The following is a 22,658-nucleotide window of genomic DNA, read 5'->3' as shown; positions in this document are numbered from 1 at the left end:
CATGTCTAATTTGGTAGAGAAGTTCATTCAAGGTAACAGACCAAGGTATGAAAAAGCACACTGTCCTTGTAATTTCTTTTAACGATGTGGGATACAGAGAATAAATAAATCAGCAGATGAACATAATGAACAGGATGGAACATAAGGCTGAACAAGATCAGACAAGTACTGTGGGGACATAAAAGAAAAAGTATTAAAACACATGCAAGAAATTTTGTAATTAATTCTCTGAGCAACAGAAAGCCAATGGAGTTCAGCCAGCAGAGGTTTAGTGTGGGTCTTCTTTGAAGCCTTTAGCCTTGGAAGACAAAGTGAGCTGGCCTGCAGCATTCTGAACATTTTCAATTTCATCAATCAAAGAAAATCTGGCCAGAAGTGAATGACAGTGATCAAGGTGGGAAAGAAACAGGAAAGTGACAAGAGTTTTGGTTGCTTCATCAGTGAGGACATGTCAAACATAACTTATTCAACATAATTCCAGGTATACACTTTGTTAGAGTTTAATCACTTGCTGTTTCATTGAGAGTTTGTTGTCCAACATCAATCCTAAATTTCTAATTCAGAAAATGAAAAAAAAAAAGAAGAAAAAAAAAAGGGGGATATCCTCTGTTCCCATACAGGTAGCTTCTTGCAGACTTTGCATCTTCTTCCGTGCAGTGTTGAACAACACATATATTTTTGTCAAAAATACTGAAATGATTGTTCATGATTGTTCAGACTGCAACTGTAACTCTCAGACACTTGATAAAAAAAACTAATCAAGCCAAAACTCTGATGGATTTGCCAAGCATGAATTATTCAGTTAATCATTCACATTCGCACATGTACTTATTTACAAGCATGGGCATTGGCAGTATATTTCCTTTTTTTTTCACTCAGTATTTTGGAATGCCTTGAACATATTATCTAAGTATGTGTTAAACCATGCAAGCTGCTGCAAACGGCAATGCACAAACATCTGTAAATACACATAAACCATGTTGTACACATACACATATAATTCCATACACACAATCTCACATACACATGCACACCCAGAGACTGAGCCACATTTCATATGTGTGTTTAGAGTGGTAGAAGTTCCATTGTAAATGGTAATTTTGCATATTTTACTGACTTCATCTACAATTTTTTCATTGAAAGGTGCTATCACACACCATCATATAAATATGTGTGTGTGTGTGTGTGTGTGTGTGTGTGTGTGTTTTGTTTTCTGTAAATGATAGAAGAGCGCTCAACTTCATTGTCAAGTTCTGCCACGAAACCACTCTTGATTCAATTTGAAATTGACTTGCCAAGATCTATGTTCAAAATAAGAAGGAAAAAAAAGGATCCTGGGAAATGAGAAGTTTACTAAAATCCTTCAAAGAGAAAACATGGGATTAAGGGGGTGGTGGGATAGAACCATTCAAAGACAGCATCTTGGGTGCCATTTGAATCCTATCTAGTGCAGGGTAGGGTCAGTATTTGTCATGCTCGACATGACCTCAGTTTCACACCCTGTGGGCTTTTGTCTCAGCAGTGTCCCATGTGTCATGTTTCATGACAATGAGCCATCTTTTACAATTAAGTGATGTTGTCACTCTCTGCAGGAGAAAAAAATCACAACCCAATGACCAAAGACAACAACATACAATTATCTTGGACACCAGCCCTGATGATGCTAATATCACATCTTCTAAAACTCCAAAGCACATCCATAAGATCCATGAGAATTTCATTTTATTTTTGTTTTTATTTTTTTGCTGTCTCACCATCTGCACCATTTCAGTGGCATTACTTCCACACTGCTCATTCCCAGTCCCCCATATACACCCACACCCAACGGAGGACATACACCAGTCCAGACCCTGCACTGCTGTAGAGTCCCTTCAGAGGTGTTCAGTAGTGCCTGTTCTGATGTAACATACTCAGGACACCACCTACTAAGCCCCCATGGCCCACTGATGACAAAAATTGCTTAGTCATGGAGCCAGATTGAGTGAGTGTAACCCCCAGAGGAGATCATCACCACGTCCCTCCAATGACAGTCCCGCATGCCGACACTGAAGACCTTGACATTACTCTCCCCAAGCATGGAAGTGGAGGGGGATCAAAACTGAGGTCATGAGAGCATGAAAAGCCACAGAATGTGGGACTTTTTTTTCTTTCTTTTTTTGTCCGTGATAATGGAGGAGGAGGTTGATAATGATGATGATGATGACAATGCTGCTATGGAGGTCCATTTTAGGTTTGGGACTATGTGACAAGGCTGTACTCTACACTTCCCTTCATAATGATATCTCAACATTAACCAGGCCAAAGAGATTCAGAGCTGGTCAGGAAATTAGAACAACACACCAAAAGATGCATCCATGAAGTGGGTGATATCTGACTGTGTGGTTCCAGTCTTCCCATTTTAGTCCATGGCAACTAAACTGGGCAGGAGCTGGCCACAGGCCGAAAAAACCCGCCTCCACTGGGAATCAAACCTGCGGCCTCCCGGCCATAAGTCCATGACAATAAGGGCTGGTCACTCAAAGTAATATTATCAATGACAAACAATAAAAAAACAAAACAATACCTATTCAAAAAAGTATACCTAATCAAAGACACCCTCACCTGATTTAGGAACACTTTGGAGGAGAAAAAAAAATCACAACCAAATGAACACAGAACGCAAGCAAAACTCAGAAATATACTGCAAAAATGTATGTGAAATTGAAGACTGCTATATCATGTATGTGTAATACTGACTGTAGCTAACAAATAAAATTAGCTGTCAGTTCAGCTATAATATAAAGCACTAACTTATCTAGCAAATGTGCAAGGACACATGCGACCTGGGTGTATCATCTCATCCCAATGACTAGAACCTCAGCTTGATTTTCCAGCCAAACTTGGGAAACAGGGCGAGACCAGAATTTGAACTCTGACCCTTATGGAGACTGTATTGGCAGATAAACATCTTCACCATTTTGCCACCTTCCTCCTTTCAGCAAAGAAATGCTATCTGCAACTGGTTAACCACTTTATGTAACTCAACAGCATGCCTGTTACTGGAATTAAACAAGAGCAGAGAAACAACTCTTGTTTTCCAGAGAATGACCGTAAAGATGCTTTGGTCAACTTTTAAATAAAACAAAAAGGAAATTTTCTATCTAAAATTACGTTTAAATAACATACTTACCGTGACCCAACTAGTGCAGACTCTGGCAGGGGTCTGACATTCCTGTCCTGTGCAAACTACTATCCGCCTATGCGGAGAAAACGAAAGTACTACGGCCGATAACCTCCCGGAAGTAGGTAACCTCCCCTTTGTCCCGCTGGCTAGTGCCCTCTTTTGACGGCAATATGCCATCACTAGCGCAGCGAGTAGGGAGAACAGGAAGCGGGGAGGACGGGAGGGTCTTAAATTTGGGTCACGGTAAGTATGTTATTCAAACGTAATTTTAGACAGAAAATTTCCTTTTAATTACACATACTTAACCGTGACCCAACAAGTGCAGAATACCGCGACAAGGTGGAGGGCTCGCCTGTTCTACTGTCTGTGTGCTGCGATGGCCTGTTGTGCAACTACCACAGAAGTGATGCCTCTTGAAGAATCATCCCGCAGGTGTGCGACATCTCTCAGGTAGAAGTCGATGAAGGTGGCAGGGTTTTTCCAGTAGGCAGCATCCATGATGTCTTGCCACTGCAGAGGCAATGCCTCTTGAGCCATCGTCCCTAAAGCGATAAGTAATAGACGTCCGTCAAGTAGAATTCGATGAAAGTAGAGTGTACTGTGTCACCTAGGGATATTGGAAATAAAACTTTGGACATTAAACAAGTGAACAACTGAAAGCAGACAGCAAATCTTCACATAAGAAGGAAAACTTCCAGAGCAAAAAATAATGTGAAAAATCTTCAAGCAAGAATGGGAAATTTTAAAGTATCAAATTAATAACTGCTATGCTTCCAGCAGCCAAACAAAAAACCCTTAGAATCACATAAGAGAATAACTGATTTTATAATAACCGTGACTGTAAGATACCACAGTAAATAAGTTTCATTCATATCATGTTACAGCAACTGGAAACAGCATGATCCACTGACAATAATTTTTCCCTGCTAAGTTTTGGAAAGCAATGAAATAAATGGCCAAACACTTTTGATACTCTTCTTACAAACACGTCCATCTATATCTCTCCACTTTCAAATTTTATCAACCACTGCTTAACTGAATTGCGTCGCCCCTGGGCATAGTTTCCCAAAGTGCCATCACTTTTAATAACTCGATGACACGGAACCACTAACATGAAGGGATTTTTAGCCATTGCTTGTCCAACAGCCTGGGAGGCATTCTTGCTGCCTGCAGCCTCTGACAAGCCTTTGTAGGAAATGGTTGTTCCGAACGGGGCAGCATCAATAAGCGCCATCCACACCTTTGCTGCAAATGAACCTGTAAAAAACAAAAAAAGTCTATGCACATGCAGATGCAAAAATTTTGTTTACTTTACACAATATGAGTCAAATACCTGTTTTAAAAGATTTTTATCAGACTTGTAAAACACACAGCACAAGGTACACATGCAGATGCATAATTTTGTTTTCACAATATTAATCAAATGCCTGTTTTATGATTATATCAGACTTGAAAAGACTAAAAATATTACACAAGGTAAACACTGCAAGTCAGACTGTCAAACCTTACTTCAAGACTTCACCCAGCATCACTGCAAATGGAGAAATGCCTGGTCAAGTAAAAATTTCATTATCTCATGAGAAAATAAACAAAGATCTTAACACCCAAAACACCAAAAACACAAGAAAAAAAATCACATGAATTATCACCTTGAAAACAAAGGGATTAACCATTAAATCACAAAGTAACTGAACCTGGTATTCTGGTTAGAAATATCAAAAAGTATGAAATATGTTACTGAACATTGCTAATATGACTTATGTTTACAATGGATGTTGTGGATATCAGCAGAACTTGAAGTAATATGGTAGCTAAATGCCAAATCACTTTGTGTGAACCAAACTCGGACTTTGCCGAGCTCGAACTGACCCTCCCCAATAGGGTCACACATGCTGAATCAGTCCCTCAGGCAACTTTGTCACCCTTAACCCTCCTACGGTCAGGTGACTCTAACTCCAGAACCACAAGGCGACTCAGAGTGCCAGAAATGGCTCAGGAGTGGCTTAATAAGCCAGCCCGCACCGTCAGGGGTGCTGCTTCCATCCCTCCTCCAGGTAGGGAGTCACTCTCTGCCCCGGGCGCTTTTGCCCCAGGCAAGTTCCTTAAAGATCCCTCCAAGGGAGGAGTGTGGTCCTGCTTGGGGCTGGGGTCACGGGATGGCTGGTGCCCACGGGTGGTATCCCCCATTCTACCCGTACTGGGGTGCACCTATGGTGCATGCTGGGTTCCCGGGAGGACCAGGGACTAACCCCTGGTCCGCTCCCCACCGGACCCAACCCAGCACAGACCACAGAGTGACACACACAGCCCCGACAAGAGGGATTGACTCTTCGTTGGGCAGGTCGAGCTCCTCGACCAGTGTTAACACTACAGCCTCGAATAGGTCCTCTGTCAGCACGCAGGTGACCGCCACGGACCACTAAGACCATGAATCTCACTTCTACGACGGCCCGTGGCCAGCAACAGAAGGAAAGTGGTCTTGAGAGTGAGCAGGTCAAAAGGAATAGTCCCCAATGGCTCAAAGGGCTGTTTTCGAATGAAATCCAGCACCAGGAACAAGTCCCAGAGGGGCACTCTTCTGGGATTCCTAGCTTCCTTCAGAGAGGCGCCCCTAGCCACTTCTCTGAGCAGGAAATCAGCTTCAAAAGCGGGACCACCTAGCTGTTTGATAGTGGTACAAATGGCAGACCTGTACCCTCTCACAGAACTAGCAGACAGGTTGAGAACCGAGGAGCAGTGAGCCAAAAAGTTGGCCAGCTGCATGCTCGTAGGGTTAGTAGGGGGAATGTTCTGAGCTGTACACCAACTCAGCCATTTCTTCCATCGAAAGTCATACAAAGTCTCTGTTCCCTCCCTCCTGGCTTTGGAGACTATGGAGAGGAGGTCGGAGGAGGCACCCCCCTTGGTCAGCGCGGCGGACACAGAGGCTGACCGAGGGGTGGAAGACTTCAATGGTGATGCTGACAGATCCGCCCGCACAGCAGCCACGCGTGCAGGTGGAGCATTTGAGGATTGGAGTGAGGAATGCCCGAACGAGGCTGCCTCAGCAGATGAGGTTTGGTTTTCAGTTCCAGTGGTGGAACATGTGTCAGGGACTGAAGGACCGGAAACCAGGGCTGGGCTGGCCATTTCGGCGCAATGAGGATCATCTGCGGGCGTTCCAACCTGGCTTTCCGTATCACCTTGGACAGGATTGGAAAGGGAGGAAACGCGTAGGCAATCAGACTGCTCCAGTCTAGAGAGAGAGCGTCCACTGCCCATGCTTCTGGGTCGGCGACTGGAGAGACGTACGTGGGAAGTCTCTTGCTGAACCTTGTCGCAAAGAGGTCCACCATCGGCCGGAACCACTGTTCCCACACTCCTTGCAGGGTGTCCTTGTCCAGGGTCCACTCTGTGTGTATGACACTCTTGGACCTGCTGAGAGCATCTGCCAAAATGTTGTCTTTCCCTGCTATGTGTCTCGCTGAAAGTGCAATGCCCCTGCTGTGGCACCAACGGAGGAGAGCCTCGGTCCGCAGAGAGAGGTCTGCCGAGTGCGCTCCGCCCCCTTTGTTCACGTAACAAGCGACTGTTGTGTTGTCCGTGAACAAGCGAATGGTCTTGCCTTTGGCCTCCGCTATGAAGTGCTGGAGAGCCCTGCGAACTGCCTCCAGTTCCAGAACATTGATGTGGCATAGGCGCTCCTCCGGGGACCAAGTCCCTGCTGCATGGAGAGAGTCCATGTGGGCTCCCCAGCCCATGGAGGAGGCGTCTGTGAATAGTGCCACCTGAAGAGTAGGTGGGGCTATGGGCACCCCCTGTGTCAGAAGAGGGGTGGTTAACCACTCTGATGTCACCTCGAGGAACCACTCGCCCAGACATATCCGGGTATCCCATGGCTGAGTGCTCTGGGACCACCGTAGCCTGAGTGCCCTCTGAAGAGGGCGCTTGAGAACCCTGCCCAGAGGGATGAGAGGTGCCATGGACTCCATCATGCCCAGGAGGGAAGAAAGTGTCCGCGCCGTTGCTTGGGAGGAATGGCGCAAGTGGTTGAGGAGGCCTGCCAGACGGTCCCACCGATCTGGCGTCGGAGAGACTATCATGGACCGCGTGTCGAATCTCATCCCTAAGAAGTCGAAGGACTGGCTCGGGGACAGATCGCATTTCTCCTGGTTCGTGATGAAGCCCAGTTGGGAGCACAGGTCTAGAAGTCTGGCTGTATGACTCTGGCACAGAGCCTGTGACTGGGCCAGAATAAGCCAGTCGTCCAGGTACACACAGAGCCGAATGGACTCCGACCGGACGATTGACACCAATTCCCGCACCACCTTGGTAAACAGGAAAGGGGCAAGGGACAGACCAAATGGGAGGGCAGAGAACTGGAACACTCTGTCCCTCCACACGAACCTCAGGTACCGGCGGGATGCCGGGTGGATGAGGATATGGAAATAAGCATCTTTCAGATCGATGGACGTCGCCCAATCTCCCTGTTGCATGGTCTCCCGAATCTGTGCCTGTGTGTCCATCTTGAATTTCATCTTGGGGAGGAAACTGTTGAGGGGGGACAAGTCCAGGACTGGTCTCCACCCTCCGGAGACTTTTGGAATCACGAACAACCGGCCGTAAAAACCGGGGCCCGGGTCCGAGAGTTGAGATATCGCCCCTATGAGGAGTAGGTGCGATATCTCTTTCTCTAAGACGCTCTCCTGCTCCATCGAGCTGGGCACATAAGGAGGAGGAGTGGATCTTAGAGGGGGGCGGTCCCCCACCCAAGGGAGCATGTACCCCGACTCTAGCACCGACACTATCCAGTCGTTGAGTCCCAGAGCACGCCACTGATGCGCGTGCCGGGACAAGTTTCCTACTTGGAGGGGCTGAACGACTGGCGGTGCTGAATCGGGGCCCAGTCATTGGGGGTGCTGCCTTCTGGCCTTGGGCATGGCCGGACGGCTTGGACGGCCATGAGGTGGTTTGTTCCTCTGCCGCTGATTCTGAGCACGCCGCTTTGGCTTAGGAGGCGAGGTATATGGAGGAGCCCTGGTGGCGGGTCTCTTCAAAGGCATAGAACCCTGGCGCCCCTGGGAGGATTGGGCTAAATATGAGGCCACCTCCCGGTTTGTCTCTGCCCTGTGGCTGACAAAATGCGGCGCATACTGGCCGAAGAGGGAGTGCTGCTGTGCTGGGATGGACCGCAGAGCAGCCCTCTCCTCTACTGGAATGTTAGAGAGGCGGAGAACAGCATCCCGCCGCGCTAGCACCGTATTGAAGTGAAGGCTGGTAGCTGCGTCTGCAGCTGCCGTGAGACCAGACGCTACTCGATTGCCAAAAGTGTTTAACCTCGGGTCTGAGAAGAGGTCAGGCAGGCCAGAGGAAGGAGACTCCGTGTCCTGCTGAACTGGACGTCGTTCCCACAGCTCATTGGCTCTGTGGAGGAACGCGTCAAAGAAGGTATAAGCCGTGGACACCTCGAGGAGGCAGCGGCGGGCCAGTTTGTCCCACTCTGCAAATGTCTTAAAGGGAAGAGTAGCTGAGGTGGGGAAGGTGGTGCGCTGTGAGACCAACATCCTGTCCTGCGCGGAGGGCTCTGCTTCCCTGTAGGCAGGGTGGTCCTGTGTGTACCAGGACCACACTCCTCCCTTGGAGGGATCTTTAAGGAACTTGCCTGGGGCAAAAGCGCCCGGGGCAGAGAGTGACTCCCTGCCTGGAGGAGGGATGGAAGCAGCACCCCTGACGGTGCGGGCTGGCTTATTAAGCCACTCCTGAGCCATTTCTGGCACTCTGAGTCGCCTTGTGGTTCTGGAGTTAGAGTCACCTGACCGTAGGAGGGTTAAGGGTGACAAAGTTGCCTGAGGGACTGATTCAGCATGTGTGACCCTATTGGGGAGGGTCAGTTCGAGCTCGGCAAAGTCCGAGTTTGGTTCAGGCTGGTCCCTAGGGAGGCGTGGGCTCCATCTGTCGCACTGGGATGGGGGCGAAGAGTGCTCATCTGCTTGTTCGTCCTCATCCGAAGACAGGGGCTGTCCTTCTTGTTCACAGTCCATCCCCTGTTGGGTGCCATCCCAAGTGGATGTACCCACGGGGGCGTCCTGTGGGCTGTGGTCAGCCCAGCGGGATGAGCTGGGGCGATCCCGAGCAGGGACCCTGGTCTCCTCTGTTATGTCCTTGACACCCGAAGAGGGTGGGGAGTGTGTGGACCGTAGGTCCAACCATGCTTTGGATGGTGGGTGCCACACCTTCTCAGAGAGAGCGTCCCTGGACGCCAGAGGGACCCACGACTGCTGTGAGGGGACGAACACCCACTCATCTCCTTTTAGGACCGAGGGCTGGGTAGGTGGGACCAGCAGGCTCCCACGGGCTGAGCGGGGTCCCTCAGCTGCCGTCGGTCCTGAAAAGGAAGCCATAGTGACCGTGGCGGTCACCTGCGTGCTGACAGAGGACCTATTCGAGGCTGTAGTGTTAACACTGGTCGAGGAGCTCGACCTGCCCAACGAAGAGTCAATCCCTCTTGTCGGGGCTGTGTGTGTCACTCTGTGGTCTGTGCTGGGTTGGGTCCGGTGGGGAGCGGACCAGGGGTTAGTCCCTGGTCCTCCCGGGAACCCAGCATGCACCATAGGTGCACCCCAGTACGGGTAGAATGGGGGATACCACCCGTGGGCACCAGCCATCCCGTGACCCCAGCCCCAAGGGTCACTGGTGCCTTGACCTCGTTGAAGGGAAAAGCCTGGCCAAGTCGGAGGGAGGTCAGGTCCGACTTGGGTGTCAGACAGGCCGAAAGGCCGGCGGTCTGACTGCCCGGAACCGCCTGACACGCGCGGGACTCCCCCAGCAGGGGAGACCGGCCGGATAGCGGGGAGACCTGCAGAGCAGGTTGCCACGCGCCCAGAATCCCCTCCCGTGGGGAGACTGGGGTGGCTTGGCCCGGGGTGGGCTAAGTGGAGGTCCCCCCCCGGAACCAACTGTTTTTCTCCCCCAGGAGGAGGTGGGGGAGGGGGGTCGACCGAGGAGGGAGGAGGGGAAACAGCACTGGGGCCCCTGAGGGCCGTCTCCGTGTGGGGACCCGGATAACGGCGGGGGGCGGCCTCCCCTTGGGAGTCCGCACCCAGCCGCGAGTTCCCACCACCAAGAGAGGACGTGCTACTCCCCCTTCCACCCGCCTCGCGCTGGGACACTTCGGGAGGTGACGCTCGAGTCCCTTTCCCCCCGGTCCCCTTCATGACCGTTTTATCGGGACGAGCGTCCCCTCCGCGATCAGCGTCTGCAGACGCCTCGCCGCGGTCCCTATCGGGAGAAATCATGAGCTCCGGGCCTGGGAGAGTCTCTTGGCGAGTATCTCTGCCAGCATCATGATCCCTGCCTGCGTAGGATGGCAAACGAGGCATGGTACCGCGCGTAAGCACCCAGCGAACAATACGAACCCCAACAGAGAAAGGAAAGACAGGATCGACTCAGAGGTAGAAAATACGAAGAAATCGAGGGGGCCGAGTCGAAACGAGTACACAGAATGTAAGCACAATACACATGCAAGCCGCATACAACAAAATAAGGCCAAATGAAAACGCTTAATAGCCAAAAAAAGCGTTAGACGAGACAGAGCGAAAACCTGACAAGATGGCGTGGAGAGCCTTGGCCAAAGGAATGATTCAGCGCTTATAGCTGTTAGAGGCGTTTGATTGGCTAAGAGCGGGCCAGACTAAGAGGGGCGTCTTTTCACCGTTAGCCGCGCGAAATTTGGCCAAACAGAGCAAACCATAGGCCTAGTTTGCATCAGTTTGACATGGTACAGTATATGACACCAAACACTTTTTCTCCATTTGCATCTCTCTTACTGGATAAGGTGGTCATGAATATGCAAGCAATGGGTATCATCATGTGCAATATATATCCCTGATGACTGTGAACGTGTCAGCTAGGACTGGAAACTATATGTGTAACCAACAGCTTCAGAATGCAAGTAGTTTGTGCTGTCTGGCGCCTTGTCCATGCACCATTATGTTTGGATTTTCTCATGGTGACCTGTTTTGATCCCCCTCTACATCTGTGCATGGAGTGAGTCCTGTCAAGGTCTCTGATGTGAACAGATTCAGAGGGAACTGTGACCGGAGGGACATGGTGGCGATCTCCACTCTGGGCTGGACACTCACACAGTCTGGATCCACGACCAGGTGATTACTGTCACTGGTTACCAGGGGGCTTAGCAGATTAAGTCCTGAGTACGTTAATGGGAGTAATGCCACTGAAACTGTGCAGATCATGGGACAGAAAAAAAAGTTTGGATTGTGTTTGCTAATGAAAACTTATTACCTACTGTCTTAAGATTATACTCAGTTTACTTGTGTATGTATAAAGGTGAACAGTTCCATATAACGCCCCAATGACTCTTCATCAAGTGATGGGAGAAAATATATATGAAGATGTTGGATAACTATCCCTGTATGATGAACTGTGTATATGTATGGTGACCATGCTATAACCATGAGAGCTTGAGAAAATATGAAATTAGTGAGAAATCCAACTGATCATCAGTTGTCTCCAGTTATAAACAAAACAGGCAAGAGAAATAACACCCTATCAACAAAACCTTTCTCCCCCATCTATGAAAAACTGACATGCTAAACTAGTACAAAAAACAAGAGTATACACATGTGCAGACAGGTACATGTACACTTTAAAACAAGAGTATACACATGTGCAGATAGGTACATGTACACTTTCACAATCACTTCTTACAGAAACACCCATCTATATCCAACACTAACAACAGGTCATGTTCACAGATATCAGTCACAACTAAGTGATTTACTCAAACCTCCAAAACCTGTAATGAATGTTACAAATAGAATGTTTTCCTCACCATCTCCTGAGACAGAAGGACAAATTGCAGGCAAATGTTCATTGTGTTCCTTGTTGAAATAGTTCTTCAACCACTGGATACACTGGAGAGACGGCGTGTATGTATATCCATTATCACAGTATAGCTGTGACTTCAGGTCCACTCTGCACCTGTTACCGCAGACAAAAAATGTCCTTAATGCACGAGAACTGTTGAAAATTTAAAATTTCATTAGGTTCACAAATTTCTGTTCAAAACAATGTGAATGAATGAGTGAGTGAGTGAGTGTGTGAGTGAGAGTGAGTGATCTCCATTGTCTGCAAGATCCTCGAACATGTCCACAGTTCCATCATGCGACACTTCAACCAACACAGCATCTTGACAGACGCCCAGCACAGCTTCAGAAAGTGCCACTCTTGTGAATTCCAACTCATTGTGACGGTCCACGAGATTGCCCAGAAACTCACCTAAGATGCCCAAGTTGACACTGTCCTGCTAGATTTCTCAAAGGCATTCAACGTCCCACATGCCTGCCTGCTTACAAAACTGGATTACTATGGAGTGCACTAAAACACCCTACAGTGGATGACTGCATTCCTTAGTGTCAGCAATAGGTGATTCTAGAGGGCAACATGTCAACACTGGCAGACATCACTTCTGGAGTCCCGCAGGGTACAGTCCTGGGCCCTCTTCTCTTCCTCACCTTCCTTATGACCTTCCTAATGCTGTCAAGTTTCGTACCTTCAAACTGTTTGCCAATGACTGTCTTCTTCTGAAATGAATCCCCTCCCCTCAAGATAGCCTCCAACAACAAGATTTTTAATCCCTGGAACATTGGTAAGCAACCTGGGAAATGAGCTTCAACCCCAGCAAATGCACTGTCATCCGCCCCAAGCAAATCGAAAGCTGTAATACCAATTAAGTACAGCCTCCATGGATATACACTGGAAACAACCACATCCAGCAAATACCTCAATGTCACCATCACAGAGTAATTGTCCTGGGGAAAACACACAGTCAACAAGGGCTACAGAGCTGTGGGTTTTCTGAGGTGGAACTTCCGAAAATGCTCCACAAGCATGAAGTCAGCAACATACAAGACCAAGGTAGACCAGTCTTAGAGTACACATCTACAGTCTGGGACTCGACCTGTCAGAAAGATGTCACGACATTTGAGAAAGTGCAATGCAAGACTGCCCACTATGTCTTCAACAACTATAGCATTCGGACACAAAGGGGACAGCCGGACAAGGGGAACTTAGACTGTTTCAGGAACGTACCACCCACCCGGCCCTCTACTATAGTTTCTTTCCTAGAAGTAGAACCCTGTGCCAGTGGAACAACCTGCTACCCAGTTTAACGGATACTCTTTAGTTGGAGCTCTTCCAGGCGGGCCTGGGTCAGCATCCTGGTTCAGCTAAAAACAAATCAGCAGTACCAAGGAAGATGGAATAGAGAGAGAGACAGACACAGAGAGAAAGAGAGAGTGTGTGCGTGTGTGTGGGTGTGATGGGATGGAGGTGTGTGGGGGGATCGGGGGTGAGTGGGTGTGGGTGTTGGGGGCGGGAGGAGAGGGAGGCTCTGTGTTTGTGTGTGTGTGTGTGTGTGTGTATTTACAGGCATGCATGTTGCTGTTCTTTGAGTGTGTGTGTGTGTGTGTGTGTGTGTGTGTGTGTGTGTGTGTGTTTACAGGCATGCATGTTGCTGTTCTTTGAGTGTGTGTGTGTGTGTGTGTGTGTGTGTGTGTGTGTGTGTGTGTGTGTGTGTGTGTGTGTGTGTTTACAGGCATGCATGTTGCTGTCCTTTGATTTTCTCTTTTCATGAGCCAATTGTTTATTTCACTGTGAGCATTAGGGAATTTTTTTTTATATTTCATGGTATCAAATATTCCACTATTGAAAATTGTTTATAGAAATAAGTCTGACCATTGTGAGGGAAATTAAAGAAAAGAAAACATTGTCACCAAATATGTCAAATATAGTTTGACTCACTATTTGTTTTGTTTTTTTAGCCCTAAACCTTTTTGACATGGTGTTACTTTGCTCATTAATTGAAAATTTACCATGAATACAAACAAAACACAGTAAAAAAAGAAAAAAAAGAAGAAAAAAAGAATACACTCTTTATCCAACTAATAAAATCTCGACTTTCTACAGACCTCAAATATGTATCTTTTTTTCCTTCATCCTTTCCTTTTATGTACTTCACAAAAACCATTTTTATGCTTCTGAGTCATGTTTGATTTGGAGATGCAACCCCCAGATCCAAGGATTCTAAAACACTTCCTTGTATGAAATGAGTAAGACTTGCTCAGAAGCTGCCATGGTTTGCATTTCCAGGCTGATCAGACTCTTAATCTTGTTTCTTTTCAGCTTACCATCCCAAGCCACCATTTTTCTTAAGAATAATAGCATCTGACCAAAACTTCAATTGTGTAACTGGATCAGATCACTTATGAACATGCTCCAGCATTAAGTTACAACTAGTTACTTTATTCTCCAATACTTGGATACTCCTTGAAACTTGGGAACTGTGAACAGAACGGTTAACAAGGAGATCAACTTGGCAAAATCATTTTGGTTACTGCCAAAAGTTTTTCTTTAATTTCTTTTTCTATTCTGTTCATTTCTTTATTATAAATACCATGGATCCATTCCAGTTGAAACATTTGTTCACTAATGTTCTCTATCAATATCATTCCCGCCACTTTCTCAACAAAAAGTGTCCAGCATTCAACTGCTCTGAATCATCTTTACCATTTTAATTTGGAGGACAAAAATTCTGCTCCATGTTATCTGCCTCCTTTATCAAAAAAGATAAGTCAAATGCAATATTGAAACAGTAAAGCCTGTCCATAATTTCTCAAAAATTTAGATCTGTCTCACCTGTGTCATGCACATTTTAAAGCAGATGAAAAAATAAAATAAAAACAATCAAAAAAGAAGATTCATAGACAAACAGAACAAATGTCTATTCACAAACCATCTCTCAGGCTTGAAATCGCAATCATGGAGTTCAGCGTTCTGTGTGACACAATGGAGCCCTCTTGGACAACTGATGATGATTATTTCTCCAATCGGTGTTGTGACAATGAACGTGTTAGTGGGTCCATGATGACAGACTTTCTTGGCTTTGGAGCACGCCGGTTTAAGTTTTAACTTGGAGATGGGGCTGCTGGATGCATTTCCAATCACAGGGTCCCTGATCAGAAAAAAAGAATCAATTGAAATAAACTGTTGAAAAACAGGGTCTTTCTTTTGAAACTCAAATATGATTGTCTTTCCTGGCGTTCAGGTCCATGTGCCAAGTAAATAAATTAACTTCTGGTACTTCTTCATATGCACACATTTCAGGAGATGGAAGGGAGAATCATTTCAAAGTGTGGAGATAAATATGGAGGACAGTAGTAGCTAGTAGTGTGGAAACAAAACAGGCTGTGAAGTTTTAAATCATCCCTTGTAAGTTTTTTTTTCCCCCAAGTTTCTTTTTTTTTCAAAAAAGCTTCTAAATTTATGCGAATTTGTTAGGGAATCATCCAGTTGTGTGTGTGTGTGGGGGGGGGGGGGGGGGGGGTGGTTGTTTTCATGTTTTTGTTGTTGTTTTTTTTCAATGTTTTAGTAAATGTGGCTGTTCTATTCCACATGTAACTCTTATGAAAACAACTGGAAATGAAATGAGCAATGAGTGAAAGAATGTTTGCTGTGATCCCACACTCGACATTATTTCCTTCCCCTCCACTACACCTTGAGCGGTGGTCTGGACGCTATTCATTCGGGTGAGACGATAAACCGAGGCCCTGTGTGCAACTCACTTAGCGTATGTAAAAGAACCAACGGCAACAGAAGGGTTGTCCCTGCCAAAATTATTTAGAAAAAGGGTATAATCGGTATAATTTAGCATCCTACGACTTTACCTTCACTTTGATAGGAAAACAAATATATTTGCAGGCTAGGGAAAAACCTAGAAAATGGGTGACGTTCTCACTGTATCGACGTGCCCTCGCTACGGAAAGCAGCCCGCACATCACACAAAACAACACTGTTTTAGTAATCAGTAGTTAACTATTACATTAGTAAATCTGCTGGCGTGCAGTGGCACTGCTCAATGCCTTGACATAATAAGAAAATATGCGAACTGTAATTTCGGGATCGTTAAAATAAAACATTAGTTTTTGCAGCAAACTGTGTCTGAAGTACAAAAGCAACATTGAAACACTTATCTACAACACCTCTTTCCGACAACAGTTCCCGCCATGTTGCAGATGACAGGCCTCGTTCTGAAACAAAATATTCCCAGCATGCTTGTACCAAAAATGGCAGACGGACGAGCAGGTGAGACATTAGGAGCGCAAGGAAACCTGTTGTTATCGAATGTGCAGCGGGTTGTTCCTAATATCAACTCTTCTCAATGATGCCACATATTATCCCAGGCGGGAGACAACGTGCCTCGTCTGATGGAGATGTTTTAGAAGACGAAGAGGATACAATCAACGCCTCAGGTGTGTTAGACAGACTCACAGAAGCTCATCGAAATGTTAGTCGGAGTGTCATTCTAACAACAGATGATGATAGAGACAGTGATGATGTAAGATCAATCAGCGATTCGGACAGAACCAACAAAAGCAAAAAGAAAGGTCTTCGAAGTAAGATATCTTTCAAAACGGTTAAGAAAGCCGTTAGCAGAGCGTTTCCACGGAAAGACTCTCTGTTTGGATCAAGCTCTTCTCTCAACAAGGAAGACATGCCCACAAGCGTCAAAACGTCGTCTGCTGCGGGAGTGTGGACACCAACATTAAAACGGAGAGCAAAAGATGATGAACATGATAGACCTGATTATTCTCGGAATCACAGATCAAACAGGGAGGAAGGAGACACCGCGGGCACTGATTCCCTAAGCCGTCCTCTTATAACAGATCCTGGTATGATGATTGCAAAATGGGATCGAACACCAGGAAATGTCGGACTTTTCAATCACGGAAATACGTGCTTCATGAATGCAGTGCTTCAGTGTTTGAGCCACACGGATTCTTTCACAGAATATTTCATCACTGATATGTACAAAGATGACCTAAAAAACAGTCGTAACAGTTCAAAAAAACTTGGATCGAAAGGTTCGAAAGGTGATGTTACAGAACAGTTGGGTCTTCTGCTGAAATGTCTGTGGACTGAGAAGTACAACAGTGAAATTTCGATAGACTTCAAGGCAATTGTTGGGAAGTACAACAACCAGTACAAAGGCAGTTCTCAGCATGATTCACAGGAATTTTTGTTGTGGCTTCTTGACAGGATACACGAAGATTTAGTTCTTCCTCTTCCACCTCAAAACAAGAAGAAAAAACAAACAAAGGTAAAGCTACCCTTTGTCTTAGCATGAATATATATTTTGTTTTTGTTAAATGTGAGTCAAATATGAGTCAGTATTAGGTAGTTCAACCAGTAAACCATACCAAGTTACCAATATCATTGCTTATTCACTGTGTATAGTCGTGTATGTGTGTGTGTCAAGGTACGTGGCTGTGGTTTTTATGTCTGGCTGAAACATGTGTGTGTGTTGTTGATATTGTAAATTTCTTTGGGAAAAGCACATGTATGAAAGTGCAGTGTTTATTATTTTATTTCCATTCATCTTTGATATGTTGTTGTTTTTGTTAAAGAAAATAGCAAAGAAAGTCCCATCTTGTACAGGTCTTGAAAGAGCAACTTTTTTTTATGAAAGAGGAGGTATACCAATGATAATGACAATAATAATAATAATAGTTTATTTATATTGTGCCTTTTATTAAAATACAGTGATGCTCAAGGCACATTACACGAGTAAAATATAACATAAATAAAAACTCTGCACAAAAATCACAACCACATATAAAAAATCTCCAAAAACCTCCAAAAACCATTCCGTGTGAACAAAACAGTCACCCTAAAACAGTGAACTGGACCAAACATCTTCTGCGTAATTAAACACCAAGCATTAAAAAACATGCACAGGCAAAATGCATACACACCCCCCTCACCCCCCTACTCCCCTCCTCCCCCCCACACACACATGCACGCACGCGCACGCACAGACACACACATCATTATGATACATGTATGCATGTGTATACACGCATGTCCGAATCACACACACACACACACACACACAACTCATACAACTTAATGACAAGTGACAGTGTTTTGCATAACATTTATGAAAATAAATTCACAGGTCTTATTTTTATAGATTTTGAAAAAGCCTTTGATGTAGTCAGTCATCCGTTGTTAATTCGTAAATTAGAAGTGTATAATTTAACACCAGATTTTACTCATCTTATAGAATCTTTTCTTTCGGACAGGAAACATTTAGTAGCAGTAAATAATCAAACTTCAAAATTTAAATCAATCAAACATGGAGTACCACAGGGATCCATCTTAGGGCCAGTATTATTTTCTGTTTATGTTAATGACTTGCCTTGTTCTATGACATGTAAATGTGAAATGTTTGCAGATGACACTTCCCTGCATTCAAGCAATTCAGATGCCTGTAAACTCACAGATGATCTTCAAGACAACATTCAGAGACATAGTGATTGGACACAATTAAATCATATGTCCTTATACACACAGAAAACTAAATGTATGTGTTTAGCAGCACGACAAAAAAGACAAAGGATGAAACACATATTCAAACCACTTTTCCTAGGAGTAAACAGAATTGAAGAGGTAGAATCACATAAAATTTTGGGTGTCTTTATTGACAAAGATCTCTCTTGGACTGACCATAGGACTTACTTAGGAAAACGTCTCTCTATCAAAATACGTCAGTTAGCAAAAATAAAAAAAGATCCTTGATGTTCATTCATGAAAGCTTTTTGTCTGTGTTCATGTTCTGCCAATCATCGATTATGCATCAACTTTATCAGTTTATGGGACAACTGCAGCAATACAAACTTAAAATTTATTCATTGTATGTATAAAAGAGCATTGAAATTAGTATTGTTGAAGTCAAGTTCCTTGACCCATATGGATTATAAACTACTTAATGTATTATTTTTCCACAATAGGCTGTTCTTCAACAAGGCTGTTTGCATGCGTAATGTGATATATGGAAATGCTCCCCAAAAGATTACAGAAACTTTTAAAACTAATGACCACAGGCACAACCATATGTTATATATACCTGGACCTAGAAACCTTTATAAATCCAGCTTCATATACTCTGGTGGAAATTTATGGAATAACCTTCCACTCATTTTAAAAGATATAATGAATAAAAAATATGTTTAAGAAAAATATGAAAAATTACCTTATTAACTGTTCAAAAGATGAACAATAATACAATTTTATATCTATTCGTTACCAAATTCATGATTTGTGAAATGTTTTGTATTTGCCTTTGGTGTTGTAAGAGGGTGTATGTGTATGCGAATCAGGATGTGTTGTAAATGCTAATGTGTATTTCATTTTCACACGATTCCTGTATGCACATAACTATATTTCTAGTACTTTTGTGTGTTTTATTCTACGTACCTCCCCACTTCTTCTCTTTCTTTTTTTTCTCTCTTTTTTTTTTCTTTTTCTTTTTTCTTTTTTTTTCAGATGGCTTGATGTAAAAAAAAAAAAAAAAAAAAAAAAAAAAAAAAGCAGTCCTTGCTTATTCAGTTAACATCTTGAAATAAAAATTTTGACTTTGACTTTGACTTTGACACACGTGCACGTGCATGTGCTCAAATAAGATTAATACTGTAATAGCATGCATGAATTTAAAAGTTTTAAGAGAAAATGAGGGATAAAAAGCGCATAATAGATGTTCATCATCATTGATAAAAAAAATTTTTTTTAATTTCACTGTAAAACACCTGGATGGAAACAAAAGAGTGGGTAAAAAGAGAGGGGATTCAGTTATTATGCTGAAACAGATAGGTTTTTAGAGCGTTTTTTTTTTTTTTTTTTTCTTTTTTAAAGGCAGGGGCAGTTTCTATAAAAATGACGAATAGTGAAAGGGAGAGAATTTCACACTTTTGGAATGAAATTCTCTTATAGATAATAATGAAAGTCTAGATTTATGTGTTTATTGATGTAGAATGACTTGTCACAGTTTATGGCAGCAGGAACTTAGTACCATTTCCATGCCAAACTATAAATGTTCTTTGGCAGATCTGTTCATATTGTGTTTTAATTAAAGGATATTTCATCAATTCATGGTGGATGTAATACTCAAACCAAGGTGTCAATTGAAATTGAAACCAAGCAATCTATAGGCTATATCATAGGCTGTTGCAACATTTGCAAAGATACTGCCACAAACTGTGACAACGTGGATTGTACAAAACAATATAGATTTAGAGATTTATAAATGTTAGTGAACTTTGATAAAGTGACAAAATCAATCATGATTAAGATTGTAATATATCTGTTTTGGGCATTTGCCTCATTTGTGGAGTATTTGTTATTAAAAAAAAAAAAAATTCTGCTTCCTGTTTACGCAGAACAAATACTTGTGAAAAAATGAAATACAGATCTATGGGTATGCAGTCTCAGATGGATAGGTCTATTCATTGTGTTGGGGTGCATGTACACACATTACATGCAAACTACTAAAGTTGCAAATATGCATGTTTGTGTGTATTACACTCTGTGCTTGTTTCATGTGTGACACTTGGGTATGTGCAACTGCAAGTATTTCTTGCATGCATATATGTGTGACATATTCATATTATATGTGAATTGTCTTCATAAACTTGTACATTGTTGACTGAAACAGTGAAAGTCTGTTGTCCACTGATTCATACTTCTGAAGTATCCATTGAAATAAAATAAGAGTGGGTGTAGTGTAATTGAATCACAAATTGTAAAGATACCTCATTGAATCACCCATTAATTATATAACACACAAACATGCATAATGTGCACACACACACACACACACACACACACACACACACACACACACACACTAACACTAACACTAACACTAACACTAACACACTCACTCTCTCTTGTCTCTCATCGCTCATGAATACACTCATCATACAATTTGGCATGACATTGGAGCCCTGACACTAACCTGTACCATCCAGTTTCTACTTATAAGTTATGCACAAAGTTAGGGAATTTTCTTTATTAGTTCTGAGCTCAATTTTAGCTCCAGTTGTCTGAAGTAAATACTAACATAATCGTAGAAGTACTAAAGTAGTGTGGCTTTTAATGAGTTAAAAATCTTGGGGTTTCTTGGGATTTTTTTCCTTAATTATATTTATAGGGGGCTATAGACTACCTATAGAATTAGAGGGTCACTCAAATGTTGCACATTTTAATCTAATCTGAATTGCTACACACTCATATGGAGGCATATCTTCCAGTCAAAATCTAGGTTTCTGGGCCAAGAAGTTGCAAGGGGAAACAATTTGTTTCAGATGATCCTTGCATCAGACTGTACCCATCCACTCCACTTTTTTTTTTTTTTTTAACTTAAAAAATACTCTCTCCAAGCTACCTTCATGTTAACAGTATTTTTTGGAGCAGCATTTTGCTGTAAATGTTTTCATTCCGCCCAGCCAGCCTGTTTGAAAATTCTCACTACGGTGGTATGGACATTTTTCAAAGCTTTGGCATGAGTCACTCAATCAGATAAGATAAGAATAACTTTATTATCTCCAACTGGAGAAATTTGGTCAGGTGCATTATCACAACATAGACAAGTAAACAACATGGGGACCATAACTGTAAAAGTCAACAACAGCTTTTACGAATATTACGAAGATACAAATGTAAAAAATATCACATACACCGTTTCATACATACATCCCCACACACTGCAGGTAATAACTAGTATTCTTAATGTAAAAACAGAAAGAATTAAGAAACATTATTTGAATATAATTATAAACATAGCCTACTATACTGCACATTGATTATAATAGACAGATAAGATAAGAATAAAGATAAATTGCGGAAAACCGCAACCAAATAATCAGCACACACCCACCCCACGCACCCCACACACGCGGATTACTTGATTAAACAAGAGTAATAAACATATGTTCTCAAATAAAAGCATTTCACATATTCGCTTTTAAAAACATTGCAATTAATTATTACATCGTAATTATTAAACAGAAATATATTTAGAATATGGACATTAGCATTAGACATATTCCATTGTACATTCATCCTGCATTTTGCACATTATTCCTCCTACATATGGCACATTCATTATAACCAATTGTCACGTTTTTAAGCTCAGTAAGCACACACACACACACACACACACACACACACACACACACACACCGCACAATTAGAACAAGATACAGCCTATCATGCACGGACTTTCACACGTCTCACGTGAGAGTGCGCGCGCGCACACACACACACACACACACACACACAGTTCTCAAGAATTTAAAAGGTGGATTGAACGTGGAATAAAAGTCTTCAGAGCTCTGCGATTTCAACTTAAAAGTTCTGTACCGTCGTCCTGATGGCAATAGCTCATAATACTTTGCTAAAATATGGGTGTCGTCAGTTGCTATCTGCCTGCTTTTTTTAACCACTCGACTTTCATACAGCTCTTGCATACTAGCTTGTTTCACTCCCACAATTTTACTGCATACACTCATGACATCGTTCAAAACACGCTTACTCCTCACTCCCAAACTTCCATACCAGCACATAAATGAAACTGTGAGCACAGACTCGATACAACATC

At 43.7% G+C, this 22,658-nt stretch overlaps 2 protein-coding genes across 3 annotated transcripts in view; one reads left to right on the top strand and one right to left on the bottom strand.

Moving 5' to 3' along the window:
* Window positions 1-26: 26 nt before the first annotated feature.
* Window positions 27-16,314, bottom strand: LOC143285472 (methylated-DNA--protein-cysteine methyltransferase-like). Of its 2 annotated transcripts, XM_076592781.1 has the most exons (5): window positions 16,201-16,314; window positions 14,955-15,173; window positions 11,994-12,142; window positions 4,276-4,420; window positions 27-3,705 (listed from the first exon to the last, which is right to left on the bottom strand). In XM_076592781.1, the coding sequence occupies exons 1-5, from the start codon at window positions 16,269-16,271 to the stop codon at window positions 3,585-3,587; spliced, it is 705 nt and encodes a 234-aa protein (XP_076448896.1). In that variant the 5' UTR covers window positions 16,272-16,314; the 3' UTR covers window positions 27-3,584. The 2 variants fall into 2 exon arrangements, with proteins under 2 accessions (XP_076448896.1, XP_076448905.1); XM_076592790.1 differs by having other exon boundaries at window positions 3,568-4,420.
* LOC143285455 (uncharacterized) overlaps window positions 16,299-22,658 on the top strand; it is a 28,730-nt gene continuing 22,370 nt past the window's right edge. Inside the window, exon 1 of the mRNA XM_076592756.1 lies at window positions 16,299-17,318. Within this exon, the coding sequence (XP_076448871.1) occupies window positions 16,380-17,318 (939 nt within the window). The 5' untranslated portion in view covers window positions 16,299-16,379. The remainder of the gene's footprint in view (window positions 17,319-22,658) is intronic.

Source organism: Babylonia areolata, chromosome 1 (genome assembly GCF_041734735.1).
Source record: "Babylonia areolata isolate BAREFJ2019XMU chromosome 1, ASM4173473v1, whole genome shotgun sequence".
Lineage (NCBI taxonomy): Eukaryota > Metazoa > Mollusca > Gastropoda > Neogastropoda > Buccinidae > Babylonia > Babylonia areolata.
This window is presented reverse-complemented; position numbering and strand designations above follow the sequence as displayed.